Here is a 13,581-nt window from a genome sequence, read left to right as displayed (position 1 = left end):
ATGAAGTGCAATAAAACACAGACACACTCATTGTTCACCACTTTAAAATCCAATAAACATCTTCATGAATGAAAATGAGTAATCGGAAAAGAAGGATGCAAATTCTCACACTATAAGCACAATGCAAATAAATGAAGAACAATCAGATGGAGGGATCCATAACTGCACTGTCAATCAGGGCCATTTCAAGCTAATCTGGCTCCCAGTGCGAACATGAAAAAAATGCGCGCCCCCCCCCCCGACACTGTATATTATTGGCCACACAATAATGCCCCTTAATCATTATGCCCTACAGTTATGCCCCTGACACCATAATAAGTCCCACACAGTGATACCCCTATAACATTATGCGCCTGACACCATAATATGACCCACACAGCACACAGTAATGCTCCACAGCTATCCCCGTGACCCCATAATATGACCCACTCAGTAATGCCTTTTAAACACATTATGGCACAAAGCATCACAGGCTACTTACTTTTAAAGTGTCTGCTCGCTATCACAGGTTTGTTTCCCGCATGTCACCCCTTTCTCCTGGTCACCGGAATCTCCGTGAGATGTTAGCACATTGTGAGCGCCTGTGTCCATTCCCTGTTACTAGAGGTTCACTAGGACCTCTAGCATGTCTCCTCCAAGGTAGCGGCCATATTGGCAGGGACATTTTTAGTACTGATGTGCACCGGACATTTTTCGGGTTTTGTGTTTTGGATTTGGATCCGGTTCCGCGGCCGTGTTTTGAATTCGGACGCGTTTTGGCAAAACCTCCCTGAAAATGTTTTGTCGGATTCGGGTGTGTTTTGGATTCAGGTGTTTTTTACAAAAACCCCTCAAAAACAGCTTAAATCATAGAATTTGGGAGTAATTTTGATCCCATAGTATTATTTACCTCAATAACCATAATTTCCACTCATTTCCAGTCTATTCTGAACACCTCACACCTCACAATATTATTTTTTTTATCCTAAAATTTGCACCAAGGTCGCTGGATGGCTAAGCTAAGTGACCCAAGTGGCCGACACAAACACCTGGCCCATCTAGGAGTGGCACTGCAGTGTCAGACAGGATGGTACTTCAAAAAATAGTCCCCAAACAGCACATGATGCAAAGAAAAAAAGAGGTGCACCAAGGTCGCTGGATGGCTAAGCTAAGCGACCCTAGTGGCCGACACAAACACCTGGCCCATCTAGGAGTGGCACTGCAGTGTCAGGCAGGATGGCACTTCAAAAAATAGTCCCCAAACAGCACATGATGCAAAGAAAAATGAAAGAAAAAAGAGGTGCAAGATGGAATTGTCCTTGGGCCCTCCCACCCACCCTTATGTTGTATAAACAGGACATGCACACTTTAACAACCCCATCATTTCAGCGACTGTGACTGAAATGACTGGTTGGTTTGGGCCCCCACCAAAAAAAGAAGCAATCAATCTCTCCTTGCACAAACTGGCTCTACAGAGGCAAGATGTACACCTCATCATCATCCTCCGATTCCTCACCCCTTTCACTGTGTACATCCCCCTCCTCACAGATTATTAATTCGTCCCCACTGGAATCCACCATCTCAGGTCTCTGTGTACTTTCTGGAGGCAATTGCTGGTGAATGTCTCCACGGAGGAATTGATTATAATTCATTTTGATGAACATCATCGTCTCCACATTTTCTGGAAGTAACCTCGTACGTCGATTGCTGACAAGGTGAGCGGCTGCACTAAACACTCTTTCGGAGTACACACTGGAGGGGGGGCAACTTAGGTAAAATAAAGCCAGTTTGTGCAAGGGCCTCCAAATTGCCTCTTTTTCCTGCCAGTATACGTACGGACTGTCTGACGTGCCTACTTGGATGCGGTCACTCATATAATCCTCCACCATTCCTTCAATGGTGACAGAATCATATGCAGTGACAGTAGATGACATGTCAGTAATCGTTGGCAGGTCCTTCAGTCCGGACCAGATGTCAGCACTCGCTCCAGACTGCCTTGCATCACCGCCAGCGGATGGGCTCGGAATTCTTAGCCTTTTCCTCGCAGCCCCAGTTGCGGGAGAATGTGAAGGAGGAGCTGTTGACGGGTCACGTTCCGCTTGACTTGACAAGTGTCTCACCAGCAGGTCTTTGAACCTCTGCAGACTTGTGTCTGCCGGAAAGAGAGATCCAATGTAGGCTTTAAACCTAGGATCGAGCACAGTGGCCAAAATGTAGTGCTCTGATTTCAACAGATTGACCACCCGTGAATCCTGGTTAAGCAAAAAAAGGGCTCCATCCACAAGTCCCACATGCCTAGCGGAATCGCTCCATTTTAGCTCCTCCTTCAATCCCTCCAGCTTCTTCTGCAAAAGCCTGATGAGCGGAATGACCTGACTCAGGCTGGCAGTGTCTGAACTGACTTCACATGTGGCAAGTTCAAAGGGTTGCAGAACCTTGCACAACGGCCCTGGTGTGTGTGTTAAATGATCTTCTGATGGCAAAAGACAGAGGTGACTGTTCAATATTAATCCTTCTGGATCTCTCTGCAGCATTTGATACCGTGGACCATGGGCTTCTGATTGAGCGACTGATACATTTCTGTGGTCTGGATGGCACAGTCCTAAGCAGGTTCAAATCATTTCTCACAGGCAGGTCACAGAGAGTATCATCTGGATTAAACTCATCACCACCAGTGCCATTGCCATGTGGTGTCCCACAAGGTTCTATACTATCCCCCATGCTTTTTACAGTATACATGCTCCCATTGGGCGAAATAATCAGGCACCATGGCCTGGTCTGCCACTGCTATGCAGATGATACACAACTGTACTTGTCCTTTGCTCCGGGCACTGATAACCCAATAGCAACCCTAAATGGCTGTCTAGCTGAACTACAGGAGTGGATGAGCGCCAGTTGGCTGCGACTGAACCCGGATAAAACAGAGGTCCTTATGATACGACCGCAACATCAAAGGACAAGACTGCAGCATAGCCAACCAACTGGACTTACACTCGGGGATTCAGAATTACAGACCAGTGATCGTGTGCGGAATCTTGGCGTTGTCCTGGATGGTGGCTTGACACTTAAACATCAGATATCAGCCACAATCAAATCCTCATTCTTTCACCTGAGGAACATAGCCAGAATCAAGCACTTAATTCCCTCAGATGATATGCCAAAAGTCATACATGCATTTGTATCATCTCGTTTAGACTACTGTAATGCCCTCTACCTTGGTCTACCAGCAAAAGAATTGCAGCGCTTACAGCTGGTGCAAAACACAGCTGCCAGGCTATTAACCAACCAGCCCCGTTCTAGCCACATAACACCCATCCTCTACTCCCTTCACTGGCTGCCTGTACGATGGCGAATAATCTTCAAGATTGGCTTACTGAGTTTCAAAGCATTACATGACCAAGGCCCAAGGTACCTGAAACAGCTTCTGACCCCATACTGCCCCACTCGATTACTGCGATCTGTAGATGAAGGACTTTAAGCAGTACCTAGAATCTACCGTAATTCATCTGGGGGTCGAGCATTAAGTCATGCGGCTCCGACTCTATGGAACTCACTTCCCCGCACAGTGCGAGAGGCCCCAACTATAGAATCCTTCAAAAGTAGACTCAAGACTTCTGTTTACTCAAGCATTTCCATAATGTCCCTTTTAGTATCTTCATGCTTCTGTATTTTATGAAAATGTACTTCATTATTTTCTGTACTATATTATGCTATGTATCTGTTAAGCGCCTTGAGTCCTATTGGAGAAAGAGCGCTATATAAATAAAATTATTATTATTATTATTATTAACGTTGAAATCATTCTCAACTGCGCTTGAGTCAGGTGCATTCCCCCACCTTTGCCTATATCGTAGGTAGCTGTATAGGCTTGAATGGCCTTTTGCTGCTCCTCCATCCTCTGAAGCATATAGAGGGTTGAATTCCACCTCGTTACCACCTCTTGCTTCAGATAATGGCGGGGCAGGTTCAGGAGTGTTTGCTGGTGCTCCAGTCTTCGGCACGCGGTGGCTGATTGCCGAAAGTGGCCCGCAATTCTTCGGGCCACCGACAGCATCTCTTGTACGCCCCTGACGTTTTTTAAATGATTCTGCACCACCAAATTCAATGTATGTGCAAAACATGGGACGTGCTGGAATTTGCCCACATGTAATGCACGCACAATATTGCTGGCTTTATCCGATGTCACAAATCCCCAGGAGAGTCCAATTGGGGTAAGCCATTCTGCGATGATGTTCCTCAGTTTCCGTAAGAGGTTGTCAGCTGTGTGCCTCTTCTGAAAAGCGGTGATACAAAGCGTAGCCTGCCTAGGAACGAGTTGGCGTTTGCGAGATGCTGCTACTGTTGCCACCGCTGCTGTTCTTGCTGCGGGAGGCAATACATCTACCCAGTGGGCTGTCACAGTCATATAGTCCTGAGTCTGCCCTGGTCCACTTGTCCACATGTCCGTGGTTAAGTGGACATTGGGTACAACTGCATTTTTTAGGACACTGGTGACTCTTTTTCTGACGTCTGTGTACATTATCGGTATCGCCTGCCTAGAGAAATGGAACCTAGATGGTATTTGGTACCGGGGACACAGTACCTCAAGCAATACTCTAGTTCCCTGTGAATTAACGGTGGATACCGGAAACACGTTTAACACCGCCCAGGCTGCCAAGGCCTGAGTTATCCGCTTTGCAGCAGGATGACTGCTGTGCTATTTCATCTTCCTCGCAAAGGACTGTTGGACAGTCAATTGCTTACTGGAAGTAGTACAAGTGGTCTTCCGACTTCCCCTCTGGGATGACGATCGACTCCCAGCAGCAACAACAGCAGCGCCAGCAGCAGTAGGCGTTACACTCAAGGATGCATCGGAGGAATCCCACGCAGGAGAGGACTCGTCAGACTTGACAGTGACATGGCCAGCAGGACTATTGGCGTTCCTGTCTAAGCAGGAAATTGACAGTTGGTGGTGTGGTTTGCAGGAGCTTGGTTACAAGAGGAAGGGATTTAGTTGTCAGTGGACTGCTTCCGCTGTCACCCAAAGTTTTTGAACTTGTCAATGACTTCTGATGTATGCGCACCAGCTGACGTATAAGGGAGGATGTTCCTAGGTGGTTAACGTCCTTACCCCTACTTATTACAGCTTGACAAAGGCAACACACGGCTTGACAAATGTTGTCCGCATTTCTGTTAAAATAATTCCACACCGACGAGGTGATTTTTTTTGTAATTTGACCAGGCATGTCAATGGCCATATTCGTCCCACGGACAACAGGTGTCTCCCCGGGTGCCTGACTTAAACAAACCACCTCACCATCAGAATCCTCCTTGTCAATTTCCTCCTCAGCGCTAGCAACACCCATATCCTCATCCTGGTGTACTTCAACAGTGACATCTTCAATTTGACTATCAGGAACTGGACTGCGGGTGCTCCTTCCAGCACTTGCAGGGGGCGTACAAATGGTGGAAGGCGCCACCTCTTCCCGTCCAGTGTTGGGAAGGTCAGGCATCGCAACCGATACAATTGGACTCTCCTTGGGGATTTGTGATTTAGAAGAATGCACAGTTCTTTGCTGTGCCTTTGCCAGCTTAAGTTTTTTCATTTTTCTAGTGGGAGGATGAGTGCTTTCATCCTCATGTGAAACTAACCCACTTGTCATGAGGAACATAGGAGAGGGCCTCAGCTGTTCCTTGCCACTCCATGTCGTAAATGGCATATTGGCAAGTTTACGCTTCTCCTCAGACGCTTTTAATTTAGATTTTTGGGTCATTTTACTGAACTTTTGTTTTTTGGATTTTACATGCTCTCTACTATGACATTGGGCATCGGCCTTGGCAGACGACGTTGATGGCATTTCATCGTCTCGGCCATAACTAGTGGCAGCAGCTTCAGCACGAGGTGGAAGTGGATCTTGATCTTTCCCTATTTTACCCTTCACATTTATGTTCTCCATTTTTTAATGTGTGGAATTATATGCCAGTAATATATCAATAGCAATGGCCTACTGTACTGCTATATATTATAAACTGGTGGTCAGCAAAATTATGCACTGTCCTCCTACTATATATTTATATATATATATATATATATATATATATATATATATATATACTGCGCAAAACTTAAATGCACCACAGGTATGGATGGATAGTATACTTGACGACACAGAGGTAGGTAGAGCAGTGGACTACTGTACCATACTGCTATATATTATAAACTTGTGGTCAGCAAAATTATGCACTGTCCTCCTACTATATATATATATATATATATACTGCGCAAAACTTAAATGCACCACAGGTATGGATGGATAGTATACTTGACGACACAGAGGTAGGTAGAGCAGTGGACTACTGTACCGTACTGCTATATATTATATACTGGTGGTCAGCAAAATTATGCACTGTCCTACTACTATATATACACTGCGCAAAACTTAAATGCACCACAGGTATGGATGGATAGTATACTTGATGACACAGAGGCAGGTAGAGCAGTGGACTACTGTACCATACTGCTATATATTATATACTGGTGGTCAGCAAAATTATGCACTGTCCTCCTACTATATATATATACTGTGCAAAACTTAAATGCACCACAAGTATGGATGGATAGTATACTTGACGACACAGAAGTAGGTAGAGCAGTGGACTACTGTACCGTACTGCTATATATTATATATTGGTGGTCAGCAAAATTATGCACTGTCCTCCTACTATATATATATATATATATATACTGCGCAAAACTTAAATGCACCACAGGTATGGATGGATAGTATACTTGACGACACAGAGGTAGGTAGAGCAGTGGACTACTGTACCGTACTGCTATATATTTTATACTGGTGGTCAGCAAAATTATGCACTGTCCTCCTACTATATATATATATATACTGCGCAAAACTTAAATGCACCACAAGTATGGATGGATAGTATACTTGACGACACAGAGGTAGGTAGAGCAGTGGACTACTGTACCGTACTGCTATATATATAGTTATACTGGTGGTCAGCAAACTGTGCAAAACTGAAATGCACCACAGGTATGGATGGATAGTATACTTGACGACACAGAGGTAGGTAGAGCAGTGGACTACTGTACCGTACTGCTATATATTATATACTGGTGGTCAGCAAAATTATGCACTGTCCTCCTACTATATATATACTGCGCAAAACTTAAATGCACCACAGGTATGGATGGATAGTATACTTGACGACACAGAGGTAGGTAGAGCAGTGGACTACTGTACCGTACTGATATAATACTGGTGGTCACTGGTCAGCAAAATTCTGCACTGTCCTCCTACTATATACTACAATGCAGCACAGATATGGAGCGTTTTTCAGGCAGAGAACGTTGATATTTTCACTTCAGCACACTGAGCACAGATATTTGCAAGCACACTGAGCATATATATTTGCAGCACACAGATATTTGCAGCACACTGAACACAACTGAGAGTACGCTGCACACGTCCTCTCCCTATCATCTCCAATGCACGAGTGAAAATGGCCGCGACGCGCGGCTCCTTATATAGAATACGAATCTCGTGAGAATACGACAGCGGGATGATGACGTTCGGGCGCGCTCGGGTTAACCGAGCAAGGTGGGAAGATCCGAGTCTGCCTCGGACCCGTGTAAAATGGGTGAAGTTCGGGGGGTTCGGATTCCGAGGAACCGAACCCGCTCATCACTAATTTTTAGTTGTATTACACGTGGATGGCCACTCCACATGTAATACAGCTGCAGACAGTGGCCGTGGTGCCCCAAGCGATCGCACAGATTGCTCGGCTCTAGAAATGGCCCCACTGTCAATATGAAGACACTTGTGGTTTAATTATCAGGGCTCAGGACCTACAAAGGTTACTGTCCAAGTTATATTAGCTGACAATTTCAGGAGTGATGCAACACTTCTCTTCAGCGTGGGGGCCAGATGCCTTTATTATGCACAAACTAGATTGTGTAATGGGTGTGCATTGTAGAAATGCATATATAGACCCCCCCAAAAGTTGGCATTTACCCAACTCTAGATAGAAAACATTAGGGGGTAGATTTACTAAAGCTTATAAAATTAAAAGTCGTGGTGGTGTTGCCCATAGCACCCAATCAGATTATATCATTTTATAGGATGCAGTAAAGAAATAATAGCTAGAATCTGATTGGTTGCTATGGGAAACACCACCACTTTGCATTTTTAGAAGCTTTAGTAAATCTACCCCCAGATCTTTGCTAGTATAAACATCCTAATGATACTCGGTGGACCCCTTCATTCAAAGTAAAACATTCATATACCTCAAATACCAAGAAATAATGACACGGAGACTTGAATTTGGCAGAAAAATTGCTAGCTATTTATTGTTCCCAAACCATTAGCAAACCTGTAATTGAAAATTTTTGTTAACATGCCGATTCAGCCGGCATATGGTGGCAGAAAAAAGAACGGCTCTATTGAACTGACGCTAACCTTAAAAACGTTAAAATTCAAAACTATCCTAATTTAAATACAAACTATAAAATCGGTAATAGGTGCCCAACTCAACCCCCACAGTGACTACCCATCCTGATGGGTGCCTGCCGCTGCCCCCGGAAGGGTGGTCGAGCGGCCCTAAAAGTCAATGGAGGTGAGTGCACCTAAACAACACCAAACTGTAAATCACTACAGCTAACAATACAAACTACAACCTGCCGTTCTTTTCCGCCAATAAATATCCAACGAGAAAACCAGCCAACAATTCAACGCCAAGGCACTCCGTGCCAGAACATCTACCAACAGGGCGGGAGGGCGGGAAGGCAATTCAGCAGCAAGAGACCAGGCTGGGCCTAGCATTCCATATATATATTAACCCTCCCCTTTTTCCAAAGGCTGTACTTTCCTCACAGCTAGGTCCACCCCCTCACAGGATGTTTAACTCTTTCCTTTCCTATGCAGTCAATTCTCTCTCCAAATGGTAATAAAGGCATTTCTTTTTACTTACAGTCACAATGGTCCCATCTTTACTGTTAAGCAGAGACAAGCATCTTGTACTTATATCAACGCCAGTCCCCTGAAAGATATATAAAAAGTGAATGTCTGCATAGAATATACAAAGCTGCAATACAAATAATAAAATGTTCATTATTTTATTGGAAGGACGTTGTCAATGGAATTCTCAGTAAATGAAATGGTATATGAATAGAAAAGTACAAATGCAATATTATAACAAAGACCTATGTTACGTAACAAAATAAAAAAAATTAACAAAGATATTCATTTAAAAATGTACTATAGGCACAAAAAAAATGTTTGCTTACACATTTTTTGACCTTTGTTTCATATCTGCTTTTATAGAGAAAGATACAAAAAGAAAAGTTTAAAAGCTTTAACTGAAGTAGTGAATAGTTTGTAGCCTTTACCTGTCAAGACAATGGGGGTCATTCGAGTTGATCGCACGCCGCAACTTTTTGCAGCCCGTGCAGTCAGATAGTCGCCGCCTATGGGGGAGTGCATTTTAGCTGTTCAAGTGTGCTAACGCTTGTGCACGGTAGCTGTACAAAAACTTTTTGTGCAGTTTCTGAGTAGCTCTGAACTTACTCATTAACTGCGATCACTTCAGCCTATCAGGTCCCGGAATTGACGTCAGACACCCGCCCTGCAAACGACTGGACACGCCTGCGTTTTCCACTCCACTCCCAGAAAACGGTCAGTTGCCACCCCGGAACGCCTTCCTGCTGTCAGTCAACTTGCGATCGCAGCTGCGATCAAAATCCTCCTCGCTGCCAGGCGTTCCCCGTCGCCTATCAGCGATGCGCCTGCAGTTCTGACCCATTCGCACCGCTGCGAAAAACTGTAGCGTGCGAATGGGTCGGAATGAATGTGTGTGTGTGTGTGTGTGTGTCCCCCCCCCCCCCGACATTAATTCAGATTTGATCACAGCAGCCAATTTGTTTGCAGTTGGGCAAAACCATGTGCACTGCAGGGGGGGCAGATATAACATGTGCAGAGAGAGTTAGATTTGGGTGGGGTGTGTTCAAACTGAAATCGAAATTGCAGTGTAAAAATAAAGCAGCCAGTATTTACCCTGCACAGAAACAATATAACCACTGGCGTTTCTATAATGGGTGCAATGGGTGCGGTGCACACGGGCCCCTGGGTCCAGGGGGGGCCCACACCGCACCCATTGCACCCATTTTAATACTTACCTTTCCGGAGTCCAGCGCCGGGAGCTGCAATCGCGGCAAAAATCGCCGCCAATGCGCGGTAGTCAAATTGGTCTCCGGATCATGGCGGGCGCCATGTTTCCGGAGATCTGCGCATGCGCAGTAGACTCCAGCACAGTGCCGGAATCTACAATGCCGTCTACAGTGCCGTGCAGAGGAGGGGGCCCACCCGGAGGTGCACACGGGCCCCCTCCTCTGTAGAAACGCCCCTGAATATAACCCACCTACATCTAACTCTCTCTGCACATGTTATATCTGCCCCCCCTGCAGTGCACATGGTTTTGCCCAACTGCTAACAAATTTGCTGCTGCGAATAACTCTGAATTACTCCCATTGAGAATAAGAATCAGACTCGCCTCTTGTCCAGGAAATTTTTGAATGTTGAGGGATCTCATAGAATTCCGGAGGAGTAGTCTAATATCCTAGACCAGCCCCCAGTGCCTCCCAACACCTCCCGACATGCCTGCATTTTCAATTTCTTTATCTGAACAAACAAAAATTTCTGATCGTGGATGAGAAGAGACAGAGCTAACTAATTGCTCATTGGCTATGGTGAAACTAGAAGTGGGTCTGGCCACTGAATAGCTGAGTGGCTTGTTACTCACTACTAAAATGGAGAGACAAGAGGCAATGCACCAACTAATAAATGAAGTAACACTTTTGATTATTATTTAAAGCGGTTTAATTTCAGCATTCTGCACTAAAGATACATTTATTGGAAAACCCCTAATTTTTGCCCATATAAGGGGTAGCAATCTAAGAGCCCGATTCTAAATTAGGAGCAATGCAGTCGCAATTCCGGATGCTTCTTGCAATTAGAACACTTATCTATGCAAAGTATCTAAGTGCACTGCCCCCAGCCCTGTTTGTGAGAGAACAGTCATCACCGAGCACTGGTGCAAGAGAACTGAATCTGATGGAACTTTGCATATGCTCACTGCTCAATAGAACTCACCTGTGTACAGCACATGCCCACAGCAAGAATAAATGCTCAATAATGGCCATTCACAGGCAGATGAGAAATGCCCGAGATGCGTACAACTCAGAATTTCTTCTAAGCACTTTAAGATGCGTATGAAGCTTGAGATGCAGGACCGTCTTTTTGTATGGGCTCAATGGGCTCTTGCCCAAGGGCCCCAGGAGTGTAAGGGATCTAGGCTGATAGCTGAGGGTCCCCTCTTTCCAGGAGTACCAGATTTATGAAAATCGTCCCTGGGGAACTGGAGATATCCGACTTGAAAGCAGTGGTCCCCATCCAAGCCTGTTAATTGCTCTTCCCAGCCAGATATCTCAGGTTCTGTCTTACTTACAGTTTCTCTGAGGGTATAATCCAAAAGCTGTGACTCTACCCTTTTGGTGGACACTGGCAGCTTGTCTCTACTATGCTCATAACCATAGATATCAGCCTTCAAGCAGCTGGTCCCTGCTCCAGACCCACACGCCTAATATGCAGTTATATTTTCATTGGTGGATTGCTCTGGCTCCTGAACTCTGATCCCCAAGTCCCCAGAACCTACTGAAAGATGGGACTCTCTAGTTTTTTTTATCCCATTCAAAGCTAAGAAATCTATTTCCAGAAACATGAGATATCTGCAGTCAAGCAAGCTGCCCTCCCACCGGAAAATGATAAATATTAAGCCCACTCCACTATCAACCCTTCCCCTACGTATTAAACACCCCCTACCACCCTGGAAGTCGTGTACCAGGGCTTCTTAATTCAGCCCAATGCCCCCTTCTACAGTTTATCCCCATCTGTGCAGTAAAGGAGTAATTATCAGAAATTACTGCTCCAGGTCCTACATGCTGAGCGGAAGATAGAACACCCCCTACCGCCCGTGGGACATCAAAGCTGACGCTGATAGCACCCCCCATCCCTACCGCTGGAGGATGGGTAGGGGAACAGTGCATTGCTGTGCCCAGGGGCCTACACTGCTGATAAGATGGCCCTGTTGAGACGCATGTGTAGTTTCATAGAAATTGATATATGCGCATTCTAAATTACATGCAACTCAGACTCAGGCCTTAAGTGGCTAAATTTGAGCTATGCCAGTGTGAGCATCTCTAGAGAACAGAGATTGTGTATATGCGGTAATACTGATCAGCTTCGACAACGTCTCTTTATTTTTTGAAGGAGACTACAATTGGCAACTAAAGATTGCTATTATTAATCAGGGGTGGCTCAAGGGGCAGGCTGACATGGCCGTTGCACGGAGTGCTGTATCCTGGAAGGGTGCAGCCGCTAGAGTATCTGGGAAATCTTGGGCTGCCATCAGCTCCACCCCTGCCCAACGCAGTCTGTGGCACTCCCTCATTACGCCTCCTTAAGCCTAAGCCCATCTACAACCACTCCTGCCTTACTCTGTCTGTCTCCTAAGTCAGCTAAGACTGAGTAACAAATTGGAGACATTAGAGTGGACTCAGGGACTGTGGGCCAGTTCTGACAACTAGCTGCTCAGCTGACAGAAAGTACTCAGCCCAGTGGAGACATTTCACTTTGACAATATATGGAGAGAGCTCTGGTCTGGGTCCTGGATCTCAAACACAGCAACATCACCAGTCAAGTTATGTATAGTGCATGGGGGTGTGCCATTATATAGGGGATGGAAGGGTAAGATTGCCACCTGCCCAAGACTCCAGGATTCCTGTAGAAAGTCCAGATTTGAATAGACAAAACAAACAATAAATCATATTGTATCTTAGTATATTCTAAAATGATAGTTCAGCTATTGAGTTAATGAAAGCTCCTTTTGAGTTACTGTGCTTTGATATAAAGAGCCTGATTCTGAGTCGCGCAGTGCCATGTTCCTGTAGTTGAGCGATTACTTGCAAGGGCGAATGATCAAATGCTCTGAAAACGCCTACAACAAAAGTTTTACGCAGTGTGTATGCAGAAAGGCGCAGCTGTGTTAGGGTCCTTTGGTATCATAAAGGTGGCAGAAAAGTGAATGGCATTCGTGTGTAATGACTTAGTATGTCCACTTGGTCTACAAATGGACCTGATACCTATAGCGCTATATACCTTGCAAAGATTATGTTATATTATGGGAGATGAGAGGGACAGGGGGGCGCTTGGGCTAAGAAAAAAATAATAATAATACCGGAATTATATATTAGAGTTTCAGTTTCCTTTACAATTAAATCGTCACACTATACAAATAAAAGTCAACAGTGAAAAGATTTTATAACTTGATAGAAGCAGCTACAGTAAGTTCAGCGGCACTGAGGCAGAGGTCAGACTCTAACAAGAGATCTAATAGGATTATACTGCCTGCATAACTACAGTACATTTGCCTGGTACTAGTAAAAGCTAGTGTGCTCTGTAAATATTGCTTTTTGTAATGTGCTTAGTCATTGTTTTCCACGTTTCCTTGAGTTTTCATCAAGGCTGTAGAACGTGTATACCACTGTAGCAG

At 45.0% G+C, this 13,581-nt stretch overlaps 1 protein-coding gene across 6 annotated transcripts in view; it reads right to left on the bottom strand.

Annotated features, from left to right (window-relative positions):
* TTC12 (tetratricopeptide repeat domain 12) overlaps positions 1-13,581 on the bottom strand; it is a 344,406-nt gene that overhangs the window by 54,329 nt on the left and 276,496 nt on the right. For 5 of the 6 annotated variants that reach the window (XM_063943179.1, XM_063943178.1, XM_063943181.1 and 2 more), the window contains one exon: positions 8,947-9,015. The exons of the other annotated variant lie outside the window; for it this stretch is intronic. In XM_063943179.1, the coding sequence (XP_063799249.1) occupies positions 8,947-9,015 (69 nt within the window). The remainder of the gene's footprint in view (positions 1-8,946; positions 9,016-13,581) is intronic. 6 annotated transcript variants of the gene reach the window in all.

Source organism: Pseudophryne corroboree, chromosome 10, assembly GCF_028390025.1.
Source record: "Pseudophryne corroboree isolate aPseCor3 chromosome 10, aPseCor3.hap2, whole genome shotgun sequence".
In the NCBI taxonomy this organism is placed as follows: Eukaryota; Metazoa; Chordata; class Amphibia; order Anura; family Myobatrachidae; genus Pseudophryne; species Pseudophryne corroboree.
Note: the sequence above shows the minus strand (reverse complement) of the source record. Positions and strands in the feature narration are given on the sequence as shown.